The following is a 20,355-nucleotide window of genomic DNA, read 5'->3' on the forward strand; positions in this document are numbered from 1 at the left end:
TACTGTACTGTATGTGCTAAAGTCTAGTGATGGTGGACAGAATGACCCGGATTCTCTAGTATCTTTATGTTGTGGTAATAGAGCCACCAACAATCCTAGAACCTGATCACAAATGGCATTCATCCAGTATAATTACAACCAGCGCCAAAAAAAGCACCTGTGCACATGCAAACCCAAATTTCACATGTGTGGCCACACTGTCATTTCACATTCGAGATGTCCTGCCAAGTGCAAAAGGAGACATACAGTATAAAGCTGCAGACATACTGTATACTGTATAGTAAGAGTATCCTGTTATGTCATACTCAAACATATTATGGGTTATATAGTTGAAAGAAAACTTTCTGAAAGGATTAAATTATCTAATTGTTCATGATTTGCCACTTCTAGATTTACCACTTTCTCTTTTCTACTTGCCACTGAGCGAAATATGACATGAAAAAAGCATCACGGAGGATTGGAGAGGGCTCTGGATATACCTGGAAAGTTGTGGGTTCAGGTCTCAGGTGGGATACTGCTACTGTACCTTTGAGCAAAGCACTGTAAGAATTTTTTCAAACAAGAAGGGACCAGCAGTTTTTTAATTGTGAGGTGAGCATACCAGAGCACTTTGCCTTACATCATCCAGGTGGGTGCTATACATCAGTGGCAAGTGTCCTTATTATTATTATTATTATTATTATTATTATTATTATTATTATTAAATGAAGCTAACAGGATGGCTGAGCAGCTTCTTCCACTCTCCCACAACCATTTGTACCCTTTGTTGTTAAAACAGTCTTTTAAGAGTCCTTATTCTTCTCCTTAGTTTCCAGTTGTGTTGAGAATATCACATCCAGTACAAAATCCAGCCATATAAAATTGTCAAATGACTACTTGTTCTCAGTTGGCATTGCTGGTTTAATAAAGGTTTATCTAGAAATTACTATATTTGCAATGTTATAAATAACACAAGATTATTGTGGCAGCACCATACCATTCCAAATCAAGGGGATATGCCAAATGCTTAACTTTAAAAGTTTAAAAAATGCAAAACATACAAGAAGTTATATGATAAGCACTTAAGTGAATGCAGGGCATGCTCTTCATGTATCCTTTTTACCAAAGTGATGTAAGTTAAGATTTAAGCTGGTTATCTTCAGCTCACTTTATAAAGCATATTGAACATCTTAAAACACAAAACAGACATCTGTGGGAGTCAATCTCAGGAACAATTTGCCAGTTTCCCGCTATGCTGGGTGGATGAAGGGAGCAGTAAGAACAATAGCAGAACTGAAAGAGTTGAGAGAATCTGAATAGCAATCCCTGCTCCCAGTGAAGAAGAACAGGGATTCCAGTTCTAGATTTAGGAGATTGAAGGATCTCACAGCAATGACAAACCCAGGCTTTTGGCATAGACCCTCTTGCAGCGATTATCTTAAATATATTTATAGGATAAATGGAATCGGTCCATTATCTTATTCCCAAGTGGGAATGTAGAATGTGTAATGTTGAAGCTGAAATAATGATTTTATTTTTATAATACTTGTAAGACAGATAATATAAGTAGTTCAAGCAGGTAGTTGCGTCAGCATGCGTGGTCTACTAAGGAACAAGTAAAGGTTTAGTCCATGCTGAAGAGAAAAGAAAGGAAACAACGTTTCGCCCGTGGAGCCTTCTTCAGGTCAGTGGGTGGCAGCAGAAGTAGGCTGAAGTAGTTCAAGTAGGGAGCTGAAGAAGGAGATTATATCCATCTACTGAGTGATTTTGATTAAATCAAAGCATTTTTCAGGATAATAAAAATGAAAACAAACTGTTTTAGGCATGAATAGGTACAAAATATTTTTTTATAGAGAAACATATATATAACACAATCCTCACATGTAAGCCTATGCATAAACAAAAAAAACTCCAAAACGAATAAGAAATTCAGGATACACGCAAAACATTGAAGACTTATAATTAACATAGTTATTACAGTATTATATACGGAATAAATCCATGTGGAGCAGAGTATTAAGAAATACGCTTCCCTCTGATAAAAAACAAAATTGTTTTGGAAGAAATCTCACCTTCTGATTTTCCTCAATTTCTCTTCTCATCTCTTGGTTTACAACTGTTCTCGTCACTGATCTGCGGGAAACATAAAAATAATTACAGTCTCCAATAGCTTTTCTAAATTTCAGAGAAATAACAAAATCTATTTTAATTCCAAATCTCTGCCATCAGATCAGATACAGTACCTGTTGTCGCCTTTTTGTATGCTCAGGATGTACTGCTGAACTGGCATTTCTCTGCCTTTTCTCACATGATTATCTTTGGCACATGTAGTGCAAGCTGATATCCTGGCTTCTATCAAGAAAAGCATGAGCCTAGATATGAGATTCTCAAATCAATTAGCTACAAGCAACCAACCCTTAAAAGTACTTGTTTGCATCTGACCTACAATACATGCTCATCCTATCTTAGTCCTCTGTATATAAATAAACACAGGCATTCCACCACAGGTTTTTTTTTCTCATTTTCAGAACTCATACTCATTGAAAAGCAATGCATTATTCAAAAAGCAGTTTGGGTTTAATTCATTAGATTAGATCTGGATATTACCGTGCTTTAATGGGGAAGTTTTGACTTATATCTCTCATCATCTTCAGGGCATCATACTTAGGCACAGAAGTTATCCGAGCTGCTGCTTGAAAACTAAGATCTGAAAGAAAAAAAACGAGGAAACAAATTACTTTTAAAATGTTTTAGAATGAAAACAAAAAAGTCATGCTGCACTGTCATCAATTCACCCCTTTTTTTCAAGTTATTCAAACGTAATTCAATTTTTCTTAAAATGGCATCAGATTTAAAACAAGTGTATAAAATCCACCCTGGGAATTTCATGCATTGCCTTCTGACACACTGCAAAACATTTTTCATACAATATATTGCTATATTACTAATAAAAAACAAAGGAATAACTCATAATTTGTCATGTTACTTATAATTAAATAGAACAAACTTACAAATTATTACACTAAACAGGTCAAAGTACATGGACTTTAAGACATACTAAAATGTTAATGCAAAACAAAAAAATTTAAGTGAAGGCTATATATGTATTCTTTGGAAGGTCAAATTGTAAGACTCCCACTGTTTCCCCAATCTATCCCTAAAGTTTACAACCAAAGTGAACACATGATCGAATGTGTGATAAAAGTAATGGATTATACATTGCAGTGACAGTCCTTTATAGACCTACTCCTGTGCCACATTATTAGAAACAGCGGTGGGGAGAAAAATGCCATCTTACAATGATTTATAATTCAATTCAGACTCGACAGAAACACAAGGTCTGCCTGCAGGTCACTGCCGGGGATGCTACATAAAAGACCAGCCAATTGGCATGGATTCCGAAGCCTCCCAAGAAACTTTTTTTAATAGCGTGTCCTTTCCTTTAATGTGTCTATTAAAAATTTATCAAGGAAAGAGGGTGTGAAGGGCTGATAAGATCAGAATTTACAAGAAAAGAGATAACGGATTTGTCATTCGTTTGACATTGAGTTTTAAAGCAATCTCTTTTCTTGTCATAGTGAATTCTCACTATGAGAGAATATTAAAAAGAGGATGTTTGCAAGTGCAAGAAGCCTTTTCAAAACGCCATGCTTAAGAGCTGAACCTATCACCCCACAGTGCATTAGGATAAGCTAGTGCTTTTTCTCCTTGGATTGCATGAAGCAGCTTACTGTCACAACAATGCAGATGACAGCTTGATACAGCCAAGAAGCAGCCAGCTATTCTCAAGTTCTCTGGTATAGATCAGCTGTGCATTAACCTCGATGGATACAGATGAATTGGATCAGCCTATTGACTCTTATAATGATGCTCCACAACACAGCTAATGGGCTTTGCATTGGCAGAATAAATTTAAACATTTATACCTTGAAGTTCCCAGACTTTCAAAGGAGCCATGTCATTACTGCTCTCAATCAGGTGTTTTCTGAACTCGCTTAGCTGCTCCTTCAGCTCAGGGTGTGCTTTTCTTCACAATAAAAAAAAAGGAAAGCCGACAACATAAGTAAGGTTACAAACAAGAGGAGGCAGTTTCATAAAATGACAGAGGTTTAATGAAGGAAGATGGGGGCATCCACTTTGACAACACAACTGGATAGCGTATTCCAGACCCCTGCAACCCTTTGTGTAAAGACGTGCCTCCTTTTCTGAGTTTGAAAAGAACTTCCCCAAATTGTGCATGATACTTTTACAAGAATTCCTCAAAGGGAATGGCACAGTCAACCCTGTGGACGTCTTCAGAATCAAATCTGAAATGTGATCCAGAGGACACAAGTGGAAATTACATTGAGTGCATTTAAAACTGATCACAAGGGGTACATTTAACCAAAAACCAATAAGGCTGTAGGAATATGGAACAAGATACCTGTCCATACCCTGGCTTCCTTCAAGAAACAGCTGGAAGAGATCGTTGGGCCAATTAATTACTAACTACAAAATGGGCTACGTGGACTAAATTATCTTATTTTCTTAACATTAATGCAGCCATGCCCCCAGGATCATAAAGTATGAAATTCACAATCTTGAGAAAGGGTTTCGGGTGACTGAGCTCTTAAACTGACATTCCATTAGTTTAACAAGCAAGTTTTACTCAGTTTCTAAGGGCATTATTACATAATTTTTGTTTATTCATATTACTGCGATTAGAAGCATTATTATTATTATTAATCCATTTTATTAAATATTTAATGTTATTTTTATCATGCCTTTTGATCTTAACTAACATATGAGGAAACTAATCACAGAACACATAAAAAATGTCCCCTAGTTCTAAAAGACAATTAAAAAAGCTTAACAATAAAGCTATAAGATAAAATTAAAAATACACAATAATGAAATGGTTAAAAAGATCAAGAGAATCTAGACATGTCTTTACCATATAAATGGCAAAATTAAAAATATCCAGTCAAAATAACAATAAAAAGGACCTAAACAGAAATAAAAAATAACAATAAATCTGTAAAAAATCCAAAAGTAAATATAGTACCTGACCTCAGTGCACATAAGGAGACATCTCAGAAAAACAAGAAAATAGCCTGGTGCTGAAAAGTAACTTCTTCGTTCAGTTACTGATTGTAAAAAAAGTAAACTAGAAGACTGCAGAGGAGCCAGTAGAGCCAACTCTATTTTTATAAATATCTTCATTCTGCACCCGCTACATCCTTGATGATGATGACTTGAAACACCAACAAAAAGGGCATTAAAGTAATCCAATCTGAATAAGCTAGAACTAAGACTATACTTTCGCTGCATTAGAAAGTGATAAGAATGGCTTAATTGACCTGAAGTCAGTATAATAATACCAGAAGATTAATTAGTAAAGTTATCAGGTTTTACAGAGATGTAAAGTTGTTTATCATGAGAATTGAAATGTAAATCTACACATTTGTTATGGATAACCTTGCCTAAAGGTAATATACAAACAAAAGTAAGATCATTCCAGGAATACAGCCCTGGTAAACACCACAAATTATGTTTGCTAGGACTTATACTGATTTGCCAAGTCAAAAACTGTCTATTAAGCAGGTATGTTTTCAACTATTTTAGGATATTGACAGATAGCTTGACCTAGTTTTTAAGACAGTTTAATAAAATGCTGTGGTCCATGATATCAAATGCAGAATCAAAGTCCAGAAATACCACAGCATTTAAACCCCATTCATCAATAAATCATTAGATACTCAGACTAGAGCAAACTCTATCCTATGAATTACATTATTCAAACAGGTAAGTAGCAGTTAGGAACAAATGCACTTGTTTCAGAAAATCCTTTGCAAGCACTTTGATTCAAAAAACATTTGAAGGTGGTCTAAAATTACACCCAACTGAACTCAGGTGGGTTGTTTTAGGCAGAGACATATCTATATCAGTTTCAAAACAGATTGGAACCATTCCTTTTTCGAGGGAATTATTTATCATCGCTAAGATTGCTAAGACTAATAAATGCATTATGATCATATTCAGCTTCTGAACAGTGATTAGCAAAAAAAAAGCAGTAATTCCCTATATCTCTCTGATCACAATACACCAAAAGCAATGTATCCCAATGGTGTGAATCTTAGACTGAAAATAACTGAGAGATTCCAAATACTTTTCAACAGTGAGTTCTACATGTAAAACATTTACCAAATCTCACCAAAAGAACTGTGGGTAGTTTTACTTTTCACAATGTGACTGGATGGATATACCTGTTCTTAAAGCTTCAATGCATCCCTGTAAATTATCCCTCGTAATTTAATAGTGAATGTGTATTCCTGTATTTCTCCACTTAAGATCCGTTTTACAACAGCCTCTTTTATTCTTTCAGGATTTGTTTTGCTGAGGAATGTTAACATAATTAACTGCACTGATGTTCTCTTTTTTATGCTTTTATTACAAGCCAGCAGTTAAAGCGCAGATCAGTTAAAGAAGTGAGAAACTGCTTCACCAAACTGAATTAAGGGGCCAGACTGTGCTAGACCACAATGGAATTTAGCTAAGACACTGGAGTAACGCGGACTATTCCATGGCATCCATGATGACCAAGCAGTCAGGACTTAAGTGGAATTTTTCATTCAAAACATGGAACCCTTGATGGAACTGTATATAATCGTACAGTGTTCCCAGTCGCCATATTAGGACACTGGTTTTTGGAAATTCTGGTCTGGAAAAGGAAAAGCATTACATATTTGTCCACTGTTACCTACATTCCTGACCTTTCTTGAGAAATACCAGACCACTCAAATGAAATGTAAACATATTAAGATCTCTGTATTACAGTACTTATGCGATACACCACCATGTTTCCCTGCAATATACAATACTTGGTATTAGATCCCTCAAATCAGATTTAATATCAAGATGTACATGGATATCTCCTAGTATCTTACTAATAGAATAGACAAGCTATCAACAATTCTGGTGACAAATAATGGTTGCCAAAATGAACAACCATAAAAGATACAGATACATGATTCTTAAATAATAAGAACATATCTTAAAGAAAAGATCTTCCTTAAAGAAGGAAAACATCTCGAGTACATTCACGCAAACTATAAAGTTGTGGAAAATGCTTTCAAGTCCTCCACCTCACCTTCATCACCAGATGTCCTTTTGGTACAAAGGTACTGTATAAGGAGTAGAAGCTTCAATCAAAGAAGCATTATCATTCACATAAAGTCAAGTGTCAGTCAGAAAATAAAATCCAAGATTATAATTAACAAAGTCATTAATCAAAAAGATTCTTTGATGGGAACTGAATAGATTGATTGAAATGGGCGATAAAATACTCTGAAATGTATGTATGATGTGGTAGAATGAGAAGGTCAGAAAAGAAAATGAAGTTATAGATAAAATAAGGATTTTATTATGCTCTCATGCATGTGCAAACTCTCCATCAACAAGCCTTGTTGCTCCATGGCTACAGCAACATAGTGAGGCAAATCAGTGGCTAATGCTTTTCTCTCTATATATACTGTCTATAATACAAAACAATCACTCCCTGCAGGCACTCAGCCAAGATCGAAGACTTGAAGAAACTGACATAATCATGTCCCACTTTAGAAAACCCGAGGTAACAGTCCAAAATGAACTCAACTGCAGAAACAAGACAGATGACTTTCAATTCCATAGTTAAGAATGTATTTTTTTACCACACTACTTATCTCAAATTTAGAAAACAACTTTTCTGATTTATAACCTGTGCACCCTTCAAATCCAAAAGCAATCTACTTTACTCTTCCAGATTCGGTAGATTCATCAACTGTGCAATCAAACCGAATGAATGAAGGTGGGTAGAACTTCCCATTTATCTTTGTCATGAAATCCTACCCTAAGATACCTGAAAAAAACATTTGCTGTAATTGCAATTAATTTACAATCATGTTAATATTAAAATTCCAAAACATCACATGATAGTATTCTGAAATACTTCACATACTTTAACGTGGCAAAAATGAAGCCTTGAATGTCATCACTCTCATCTTCGGCCTCACTCACTGTAGAATTTGCATCTGGAGTTTATTCAATGAAAGGAAAAAAAATAGATGTTTTGTTACAGAAAAACGTGCTCTTTAGTGAACTCAGTTTGGTGCAAATGCAATAGTCTGCATGCAATAGCCATTTTAAATTAATGAAAAACTAAATTCTTGTTGAGTCTGTTCACATATTAACACATTACCAAAGAAAAAAGTAAAAAAAAAATACCTTTCACTTGGGTATCATCAACAGCTTTGTACTCTGTACTTTTTATGGCCAATTCAACACTGTATCCAGACAAATGCATTTTCTCCATCTTAGTGTTCTATAACAAAACATAAGGAGAAAAGAATTGTGCAAAACTACTACTTGTATACACAAGAAGCTCTCTTTAAAGGATTTTCCATTTGCATTTAATACATTTCTCACTATTATGAAGACACATTTTGTGAAAAAAGAAAAACATCAAAAAGAAATAAAAATAACTGTTGCACTTGGTCACAATTACACCTCAGGAATGTGACATTTCAAAGAAATTTAAAAAATGTCTATTGTTTTAGTTCCAAAGTTAAGGTATTGACATGGATAATCTTTAAAAACATACAATTATCTGTAAACATGCAAATAGAACATCCATTGAGCTTATTTAAGACAGATAACACGAAAACGTACTTTGTATGGTCCAATCCCTTCTTACTAGTTTTAAAGTTTTAGCGAGGAGTATATGTGTTGCTTTATTCGAGGCTAACATTAACGTCGCCCATACCTACATTGCCTAGACATCATTAGGAGATTGATTTTTAATTCCTAAAACTAACAAGAAAATGGGCTCAAAATTAACAAGTAGTAAGCAAAAGACATTTTTCATGTTGTTTGCTATGAGAAAGACTTTGACTTTTTTTTTCTTTGTCGGTTCTATTTTTTCAGCCATCTTTCCAATCAAAATTTTAATAGCCTGTACCCTTTCAAATGCAAACTGTTTCCACAACTGAATGGGTTAATATCTCTGTTTACCCCAAAATTACCCTAAACAGCTGAACATGTACACTGAAGTTGCTCCACATGTGCACATGCTGTACAGGAGCTTTCATTTCATTCCACTCTTGTCAACACGCAGTCTCAGAGCTGGGTAAAGACAGACTTCCTATACCCAGCCACTCTCCGATTAAGGGCACGCAGGCTGTCTTGACCCTGACCTTGATTACTGCTTAGACATCTTCTATCTACTCTCATTATGGGATTAGGTGGAGAACATTCCAGGCCTCGTACCACGCATTTGTTCACAACATAGTGTAGTTCTTGCTGTTCCTGCAATTTCTCACAAGTCCTTCCCTGAAGGTCTCTTGTTTGCCCCATTTCAAACTTACCTGGAAAACTGGTTGAGTGCGTTATCACCACTGGGCTGTAACATGCTAAAAGAATTTGAAGTCGGTGACAGAGCAGCTAATAATTTTTCTTTGGGTTCTCAAACACCACGACTAGTCCTGTCTTAAACAGCGGCTGATCACATGGTTTCTTGATACAAGCCCCTCCATGAAAAACACTGGCAGTACTGCTCATCCATCTTTTTTCCTGGATCATCTGGAATGCCACTCTGTGGCCTTCTCAAGGTCTTACAGATTGAATGTGGTGGACCACAAGCACTCCAGCTTCTGTTCCTCATCTCCTTGACAGCCACATCACAGCCTGTGCCTTTGGCTGCTACTTCTGCCATCTGATGATGCTGACTCAGCAGCTCCTGGCCTACTTTGTAGTTAATGATCTCTTGTGACAATGATGGTATACTTACCCATTCAGTAATGGTAACATTTTGCATTTGAACAGGGACATTGTGTTTTTGATATAACCTTGGTTCACCGACAAAAAATGTAATCACATTTAATGTAACTGAACTCCACATACAGCAATGAATAAGAAAAAATGGGGCATGAGAGCTTTTCAACCTCTGGAATATGGCATGGTTGGATGAGTGAGTACACTTGTGCAGATAAGGCTCATTCTGCAACTCTAGTAAGCAAGTCCAGTTAATGGGTCAAACAGGGATAGTAACCTATCCAGTAATGGCAACATTTCTATTACATTTCTATATTCTATTATTTCTATTCAACATTTCTTTTACATATTATATTCTATATTCTATTATGTTAAATACCCAATGTTTTCTTCCTCACTGCTCTTGTTTGGCTAGTTTTCCTACAGTATTGTTGTGTTAAATGACACATTCCATCTAGTCTGCTCTCTCCTGCATTTAATTTATACAGTTAGGTGATTATTGTGAAGCACTTTCAGAGCCTTGCGTTTATTGTTAAAAGTGTCATAGAAATATTCTTAAGATTTTCCTAATCAGGTTCCACCAGCCCTTTTGAACTAATTATTTTGTAAATGTTAACAGACATTTCATAATTCCATTGCATATCATAAAATCTATTAAATATCCTTAAACCCATACATTATGCAAAAAATGCATACATATTCATAGTTTTTTGTTTTTGTTTTGATTTTCTAAGTATGTAGACATCATAGCTTATTTATCTTTATTTACACTGCCTGTAATTAAACAAACATTTTAATTTCACTGAAGGTCCCCAGGGTGCTCAATGACAGATTTAGGAGAAGCTGATAATTCACCGTTCTTTTTTCATACCTACACTTTGTGATGTTTACTCAGTAATGCAGTGTTCCAGTGTAAAACTGACAATAATTTATTTTTTTCCTTATATCATAAAGAACATCAAAGACAGTGTCAGGGCCTTGGTTACTTACACAATTTCAAACTACACTCATTTCCATCAAAACTCTTGACAGCACACAAAATATAATTCTTACAATCCATATGCAAACCTTCCTTTCCTGATACTGTTCTGGGAACTGCTGTAAAAATTATGATTATAATAGTAGAACTTTCAATTAACAAGCAACATCATCACTTTCAAAGTTCAGCCTCAAAGCAAGGAATAACATCTGAATATCAACAAAATTATTAATGCCAAAAAGATCCAAATGAAAACATGATCATGCAACTAAAAATATAGTGATGCTAAGATCAATTATACTAATGATGAAGTATTTTAATCCTTAATCTTAAAACGGTTATGGATTAAAACACTTCAATGTCATTCAAAGCTGTTGTATAAAATAAGGGTGATTTAAAAAAGAAACAAGATGAGCTGTTCAACCCATATATTTAGATTACAATCACTGAAGGATTGGAGGCTGTTGACATCCTGAATCTAAAGAATAAAACATGGCACAGGAATGGATTTTCAAAAAGAGCAACTAATATAATCTCACATTATACGGAGAGATTAACTGTTTAGTAGGGGCACAGGTACACATTTTTAACTTTGCACTTCAGGTTAATCAACATTTTTCATTTTTACTGAAAACTGAAGGGAGATGGATATTATGGGGAGTCAAACAAAACTTTTCTGTCCCAATCTTATCTATTTTTGATACATATAATACAGGTTATTGGGAGTTGTTGCTACTTTAACTCATCATATGAAGAGCCAAGAAGGGCAAACTGGTTACGTTTCCCAGGTATTTCTGAAACAAAGGCAAATAATTATTTGTTAGCTTAATTTAGATTAATTTTAAGTTAGATTAATTTTCAGCACATCTCACAGTTACTGCATGTAAAAAGGATGTTTCACAGCTTGTTCTTAAAATAGTGAGTAAAAGAGTGACCATTCACCAATCATTTGACCCTGCATAAAACAGATTATATAAAAAACATGACCATCTAACATAAAATAGAGGGAGGCCAAAGTTAATGGCCAAAGTTAATGAATGACAAAATGTTATTTTAAGATTTAAGTATTATTAATAATAATTATTATTATTTATTATTATACTTCAATGTCATTCAAAGCTGTTGTATAAAATAAGGGTGATTTAAAAAAGAAACAATATGAGCTGTTCAACCCATATACTTAAATTAAAATCACTGAAGGATTGGAGGCTGTTGACATCCTGAATCTGATATATAATGACTTATATAGCGCTTTTCTGGACACTCCACTCAAAGCGCTTTACAGCTAATGGGGACTCCCCTCCACCACCACCACTGTGCAGCATCCACCTGGATGATGCGACGGCAGCCATAGTGCGCCAGAACGCTCACCACACACTAGCTATCAATGGGGAGTAGAGCAGAGTAATGAAGCCAATTCATAGATGGGGATTATTAGGAGGCCATGATTGGTAAGGGCCAATGGGACATTTGGCCAGGACACCGGGGTTACACCCCTACTCTTTTCGAGGAACACCCTGGGATTTTTAATGACCACAGAGAGTCAAGACCTCGGTTTTACGTCTCATCCGAAGGATAGCGCCCGTTTACAGTATAGTGTCTCCATCACTAGACTGGGGCATTAGGATCCACATGGACCGCAGGGTGAGCGCCCCCTGCTGGCCCCACTAACACCTCTTCCAGCAGCAACCTTAGTTTTTCCCAGGAGGTCTCCCATCCAGGTACTGATCAGGCTCACACCTGCTTAGCTTCAGTGGGTTGCCAGTTGTGAGTTGCAGGGTCATATGGCTGCTGGCTATATAAACATCAATGGTTGAAAGTTTGAATTAAAATGATTATTTATTAGGTTTTATCTTTTATAAAATAATGAGCTTTCTTAAAAGCCATCTTCAACAAGCACTCTGCTATTCAAACTTGTATTTAAACAGGGTGTAGGGAGTGGGGTGCCAGCTGGCAAAAACAATGCTCTGAATCAGACGATTTTGTGAAATGTGAGGTCTGACAGGTGCACAGGGTTTTTTCTCATTAGAAATCGCTCTGCTTTCGTTCATTCGCCACTGTCAGGCTTCGTTGTTAAAAAGTACAACGATATTCCACTAAACCCATCAAGGAAAAGGTTATGGTGGGGAAAAAAATGGCACTTCAAAGTGACAGGTTTGGGAGACGAACGGAATACATAAGAGAGTGTATTGCTGTATACCAAGAAAATTGGTAAAATCTTGCAAAGCTGAAGTAAGTAAACTGCCTCCTAGTTATGAAGAAGTACATAAAATGGCAGTGAAAATGATCACCTGTAATTAGCATCTGTAACTCCCTATAATTGTAATTTCATAAACCATTTGTTTATTCAAATGTGTGTTAACCATTGCATATATAATATATATAATAACCATTGCATAGATAATAGCAGATATGCTTCGTACTTTTACACTGACAGAAAACTACGACCCCCTGTAATAGAGGACATTATCACCCAGTCAGAAGGTTGCAGAAAGCTTCCTCAGCCTCAGTTAGGTGAAACAAGGGAACCGCAAAAAAATCCGGGACAAGTTCGTTTCCTAGCTGGACAGTCAATACAATATAATTTCTTCTGAATGGGGAGCCCGAGACAAGCTAGAGGAGATTTGTATATGGGTTTAGTGCTTCCATTAATATGGCCCCAAGGAAAGAAAATAAAACATAATGATGGCACCTATAACTGCCTTTCACAAGGAACAGTAATCTTGTGATGGAAAATACTAGGCAAATCTTGCAAAAGTTCCAATAAAAACTGGAAGCTATCTGAACAATACAGAAACAATAGCAAAGGTTTTCTGAGACGTTTTTAAGACAGAAAGAGCTGCAGATCCACAGCCTATGCTTGGACAAGAATAGGCACTAAACTATAAAGATTGGTGGCAAGAGCAAATAGGCCATGGACAGCTGAAACAATATCAATTCAATATCTATTCATTTTATGCCAGTCCATAACCTCAAGAAGAACACTTGCAGTTGAAGAGCTCATTTTTTAACACGTTAAATGCCCTGCAGCATACTAAACCACCATGACGTGGTTTTGGCTTGTTACATTACAAAAAGACCAATAAACTGGTCTGTGTAAAGTGTAAAGGGATAACCCTAAGAAGAATGCAAAAGACAGCAACAAGAACAAAATATGCTTTGGATGATAACTGGGATTGAGTGGTCAAGAGCAGGCATCAAAAGCACCAAAAATCTAAAAAACAGCTGAAAATACATGAAGCTGTGATCATCAACTGGGGTACATTAAAGCATGGGAAAAACATGCAGTAAACTGCCAGCAAAACTGTTGTCTTGTCATCAGTATTCCTGAATTTATCAGCTCACTAAAGTAAAATTCCACTGCATCACTACAGAAGTTAAAAAAGCAGTACTTACCACTACGAAGTGACGGAGGACATAAATAATTTTACCATCTCTAGCTCTCTCCGACAACAGCTTGTGAAAGGTGTTAAACTTATTGGTACCGATTTCAGCATAAAGAATGACTACTGGGAGGTCGCTGCCATTGTTCCCTGGGAATGTATGATCAAACTTGAACAAATAGGGTTTTGGCCTGCAAAAAGTGAAAAGCACAATAGTTTTAGGTCCAAGCATATAAAAATCAAAGATTTATAAGATCAAATCACATTTTGATGACAAAAAAATAGTCTATACCTGTTAGCTGCACTAATTCATCTAGAATCTAGAGGTCAAACCAGTCCTACCGATGATACTGTATACAGTACGTAACATGAAAGACGTTAAAGGATTAGCATGCGTCATGCTAGGTAAGCTATCTTAAATCTTAAATCTTTTGAAAAAAACAATCCGAGTTCGGAAATGTGATTTGTTGACCAGAAGGGTATTCTGGAAAGGGTGGGAACAGCTCACTTAATCTCATTTTGCATCTAATGATTTGCATCTTGTTTATAATTTGCTATTTCTAACTGAGGGTCACTAATATTCTACTCTTTCTGGATTTAAATGTAGCTTCGAGACTGACAAGTACAACATCCTACAGGATTACATGAAAAAGTTATCTAAGCATGGTTCTCCTTTCCCTGGTTTCACATACTACTGCTGCAGTCTTGTCATTTTACTGGTAACAGTCTAATATTAAGACACAGATGCAACACAATGATCTTAAAATAAACTGTGGATACTTGAGATAAACCTTGGTGATACTTTTGACCCCATGCTATCATTTGAATTGCATGGTTAGAAGTTCAAAAGAGTATCTTTCGTGTCCATGTGCAACAATACACAACAATCCCTACTCTGTCTCTCTAAAGCAGAAATATTAATATAGTGTACATATCTTGATTAAATAAAAATTACTGTAATGCCGTAGTTACTGAAGTATCTTCTAAAGTACTAAATGGGCTTCAGAACTGTATGTCCGACATTCTATAGCCCATGTGCTACTGCATAAGCACGTAACCAGTCCTTTGTAAATGCCAACAGCTCCAAGTGAAATTTAGAATGCATTAAAGGTTCTCTGGCTCCCTTAAGTAAGTATTTATAAGTAGTGAATGGAATAGATATAGATTTTCTTAAGGTAAGCATTCTGAATCCTGGCTTTAAGACACCAATGTCTCCTGGTTCTAATTCCAACTAGACCTACATTCACAGGTCCCAGTTAGTCCCTGTAACTGATCTGCTTGCTGCACTCAGACCTTAGCTTCGATACAAGCTAGCTAAAAGTACATTTTCAGCAATTTACCATAAACAGAGAGTTGGAAATTGCAATGTGTCACATATTCCCACAGTGAGTGATTTCCCTTCTACCTAGGTCTAATTCAGACACACTTAAATGAGGGCAGTTCTGACACTCACTTATTTATTACTGTAAGATACCATTTCAAACTGTAAATTGTATAAATCCTAATTGCACAAATTACAATGCGATTAAAGAACTCGACTGGACATAGGGCTCCCCAGGAACAGGACTGAGAATGAGTCTCGGAAGGATTTATTGCATGAGTATAGAGCGGGTTCTTAATCTGATAACAGCTGTTTCAGGCCTTTCTAAATGCAAATCTACACAATGGGTAAGAAAGTTCTCATACAGGGCCATATTTGTGAAACTTATTACCCAAAGGCATTAGAGACTCTGCGACTGTCAACATTTTCAAATCCAACTTAAAGACCCATCTTTTCACTATAGCTCACAAATGTCGATTTTAATTTTCTTTCTAGGTTTTCATTAAGTCCAATTGCTGTGACTTTTTTTGCCTCCACTTTCTTTTCGCTTCTGTTCTGTATAATGTGCGTTTTGTTGTACGGAGCATTGCGTTTCATGAAAACACAAAACCGTGCCTATAAATAAAATTGTAGTTGTAGTACTGGATTGCTTAATTAAGAAAGAACAACTTAACAATGATTCTCTAAAAACACTCCTGGGCATTGTTTTCAAATGCCGTAACTGTGCACATTGTCAAATTTAAAAATGCAATTAAGGACATGAAATGAGAACGTGAGCTGTTAGAAACCCTTCCATCCAACACAAATACAACAACAAGAAAGCCACAAATTTCTGGTAAGCATTGCGGTTTTCTTGTTACTGAACCCTATCCTTGGAGCATATGACGTCAAGTAGGACAGCATCCTGGAGGAAGACACACAGGGAGAATGTACAGTAAATACATAAATTATCCTGATCAGCATGTCCCTAGAATGTGGGAAGAAACCAGAAACGCAACAGAGAACACACCCAAGGCCAAAATGGAACATAGGACCCAAAAGCTCTGAGGCAGTGAAGTACAGAATTTACTTTAAACTACAAACACTTCAAATGAAATCAAAGCAATGAATTTACCAAGTCTGAGTCAGAAGAAGGTGTTGATTGGAATCTTTATTTAAAGTACAACTTTATTTTAATCTGAGATCCCTTGGGTTTGCCTTCACATCTGTAACACGCAATGTATAGTTAAGTTTGCCATATTTTCTATGCTTAATGTATCTATGTACATGCTATTAATTATTTTTAAAAAATCTTTAAAAAGGAAGAAATCAAAACTCAAATGATGGAACTGCAGTCAAAGTAGTTCACTGTTAAAATACATAAATGAGAAATGTACATTAGGCAGTATGACTGTGTCGAACAAATCTTAATTCTTAAGTGAAATTTGAACAGATAGTACTATCATTTTAGGGACACACTGAAGTCTCTGTATCCAATACAGTGAGATCTTAACCGCTCAGATGTATCTTTCAGGAGTAACTTCAAGCCTTATTCTTTAAAACCATTCATACAATGTACACATATGAAGCAGAACACAGTACATGAAACAGAATGTTCAGATAACCTTAATAAACAAGGTAGTAACTAGAAAAAAAGAATGACACTACTGCCGATAGAAACAGAAAGAAAAAAAACAGCCTTCAGATGATAACCAAGTAATCTGAAGTGTCAGTCCAGACAGGGTGTCAAAACAGGCAAAGGAAAATATTCCATTAAATAAATTTCAAGCCATACTGTACAGAAATGCAAAAGGGCTTATTCATTTTGGAATAAGTCTATATTAATAAAAAAATATCCCCACAGAGATGCTCCTATGAATAACATAAAACAGAAATTGTTTTTCGGCAAAACATGTCTGCTCATTAATAAATGTCTGCATGGCGTTTTAACACTGGGGCTGCACTGCATTTGGAAACTCTTAAGAGTGGACATAGGTTAACACAGAAAGTGTCAGATGAAACAGACCCTTGTATTCAAAACATTTCAGTACCTAAATGTGTTGAATAAAGGGCATAGCATGTTTAATTTGAATATTGAAAAATATTTACTTGGTCGTGATTATATACGTGAGAACTGGTAGAGGTATTTTTGAATGGTACCCCTTTGGTCTTCTTTCAGGAACATATATTGCACCTCAAGCCCAAAAGGGTGGAAGTGTTGGAATGCATGATAAATTAACATTATTTAGCATTTAAGATGTGGCACAAATGTAGGAGATTATATTTTCCCAAATCAGCATTTACTCCAGAATGTGCTACATTAATATTCCACTTGAGAGCAAAGGAAATTGGGGAGAGTTACCTGCCTGCTGCCGTTTTCAAGAGCTTCTTAACCTCTTTGGTGCTGCAGGCGTGTTTCCCATGAACAGAAACAAAGGCAGTGCAATTAGCAGGGGGTCGCTCATCTGCAGCAATCTGTTTGGAGCAGAGCACATCAAAGTGATTATTTCAAGCACAAATCCTTTTACGGCCTTCCTAACAATCAGACAAACATTCACATCTGAAAATTCAAGTTAATACGGAAAGTGACAAGGATGTGACATATTTGTCTCTTTATTCAAAACACTTATGCTTCCATTAGAAACCTAAGAGACAATGTTTTCTCAACATAGTGCCCAATATGTCACTAGGAATAAGGCAAATACAATCTAATATAGTTCATATCAATTAAGAACAGAGAAAATAAAACTATAATAAAAGATGTATAACAATTGTAAATGATTTATCATGTTTTACACCAGGGGACATCAATTTATAGTTAATAATAATAATAGCTCCTTTAATTTGTTTAGTGCTTCTCATCACAAAGAATCCCAATTATTTGAAAAAAATTCAAATATAGGCAGGACCCACTTTATCCACCAACGAAGTGCAGCACACACTTGCGTTGAGATACACAAGCCGTTATGTGCCAGCACCCTGCATAGAAGATCAGGTGGTATAATGAGAAAGTAATTAACCAATTGAATTGATGGGGACATTTCAGGTCACCTGACTGTGCAAGCCCACAGTGGAATTGAGCAACACAGGAGTTAATACAGTTATTCTAACAATGACATAGGATTTTTAATAACCAAGTAGCCTCTATTTAAATGCTCATTGAAAGAGAGTATCTGCTACAATATTAATACCCACGTAGTCATTTAAGGTATTTGTTTGGAAATTCTGGTCAAGAGGGAAGAGTGCCACAAACTGGCACCACCAACAGCGGCAATCTGATTTTCCTTAAAGGCCTCGCCTATCAGTACTAACACCCAGCCTTGCTTGACTACTGAGAATTCACTGGCTCTAGCTTCAGGGTCACTTAATACTGCATGCCAAACATAGCTTGATGCTAACTGGAGTTTCTCCACTAAGTAGGGTATAGCGCTAAAACCACAAAGATTTGAGAGAGAACTGTTTAAAAGACGACGGACAACAATTTGGTTTGGGGTACTACCCTTTTATATCTGCTTTCTTTTTTAAACCTGCAAAAAGACTTTTAAGTTGTAACCATGTGTTACCGTAAGAAAACCCTTTTTGAAGAACCAATGTGCTTTCTTATGCATTTTTTTTCAACAAAACACTATGATGGTGGTTGCATTAAAATCTCTTTGGAGAAGAAAGGAGGAGATGAATGCAAGAACAAAAAACATAAATTATATGGATAGGCACGACACTAGACTGCACCAAAAATAAAGCAAAAAACAAAGAATTTAAAAAAATATCAAATGGAAATTAAATTGGCTTAAAGGTAATCAAAGATACTGTCTAGTAAAACCTGTTTCTAGGCTTAATAGACTGTGGGTGTAATGTAGTACTATTTGATAAGATGCAACTTAAAAATACATTTTTGATAGCACAGGTAACTGTTCATATTACAGCTTATAAATTAAGCATGGCTATAAATGAAGTCCTTAGACAATGGACTTCAGACTTATTAAATACACTAAATGTCAAAGACCAAGCGAAATTACTAAAGCCTCTGGGAAACTAAATAATATAGAGATTTTCTTGACAAATTGTCTTTATTGTCTTTCTTAAATTAAGAGGCAGTGATCAAAATAACAGTCTGATGTTCAGAAGTTGAATGACTAAGCTGCTTCTACAGATACAAAGAGCTTCAAAAGTTAAAGCCACAGAGAGTGACTTAATAAATGACCATTTTTTAGTGTTTGTGAAATAGCCAATATTTAAAATTTGCCATTTTGCCAAGTTTTCAACGCTTAATATACTGTATAAGTTAGTTGCACATCGATTTACTGTACAACTCAAACAAGGTTAAATATCCATCCATTCATTCATTTTCAAATCGCCTCTTCCAATTCAGGGTTGCAGGGGAGCCAGAGCCTTTCTTGGTAAACAGAAGCATGGCAGGATATACCCTGGACAGGATGCCAGTCCACTGTAGGGCACACACAGACCCAGACATACACACTCAAACCAGGGCCTATTTTCCCATAACCCAATTAGCTTTACAGTATGTCTTTGGATTGTGGAAGGAAATAGAAGCATCCAGAGAAAACTCACACAAACACTGGGAGAACATTCAACTGTCACACAGATAGCAGCCCGGGTCCAAAAGGGAACCCAGGATCCTAGTACTGCGAGGCAGCAATGCTAGCCACAGTGGTGCCCTCAGGCTAAACATACTGTATGCTTAACCAAGTCCATGACTTTTCTCCATGAGAATTGAAAAAGGCCATCAATACAATGAATCTCAAAATATGCAAGTAAAACATATTTTCATTTCAGTTTACATTGAAATAAATCACCTCTTAATTGCTGAAATGATGAGAGAATATATATTATCTATAATCACAGCACAAACTTCAGTTTCACCTTAATTATACACACAATATTAAGTTAATAAAACCTTGTGTTCTTGA

At 36.0% G+C, this 20,355-nt stretch overlaps 1 protein-coding gene across 3 annotated transcripts in view; it reads right to left on the reverse strand.

Moving 5' to 3' along the window:
- The window catches only part of uggt2 (UDP-glucose glycoprotein glucosyltransferase 2), a 92,948-nt gene that overhangs the window by 68,901 nt on the left and 3,692 nt on the right, over nucleotides 1-20,355 (reverse strand). For all 3 annotated transcript variants that reach the window (XM_088603675.1, XM_088603667.1, XM_088603685.1), the window contains exons 5-11: nucleotides 17,790-17,902; nucleotides 14,141-14,318; nucleotides 8,221-8,317; nucleotides 7,955-8,027; nucleotides 3,906-4,006; nucleotides 2,587-2,686; nucleotides 2,052-2,112 (exon numbers count right to left, since the gene is read on the reverse strand). In XM_088603675.1, coding sequence (XP_088459801.1) covers nucleotides 2,052-2,112; nucleotides 2,587-2,686; nucleotides 3,906-4,006; nucleotides 7,955-8,027; nucleotides 8,221-8,317; nucleotides 14,141-14,318; nucleotides 17,790-17,902 — 723 coding nt within the window. The remainder of the gene's footprint in view (nucleotides 1-2,051; nucleotides 2,113-2,586; nucleotides 2,687-3,905; nucleotides 4,007-7,954; nucleotides 8,028-8,220; nucleotides 8,318-14,140; nucleotides 14,319-17,789; nucleotides 17,903-20,355) is intronic.

The sequence above is a fragment of the Lepisosteus platostomus genome, chromosome 2 (assembly GCF_059453375.1).
Source record: "Lepisosteus platostomus isolate fLepPlt1 chromosome 2, fLepPlt1.hap1, whole genome shotgun sequence".
Taxonomy (NCBI): Eukaryota; Metazoa; Chordata; class Actinopteri; order Semionotiformes; family Lepisosteidae; genus Lepisosteus; species Lepisosteus platostomus.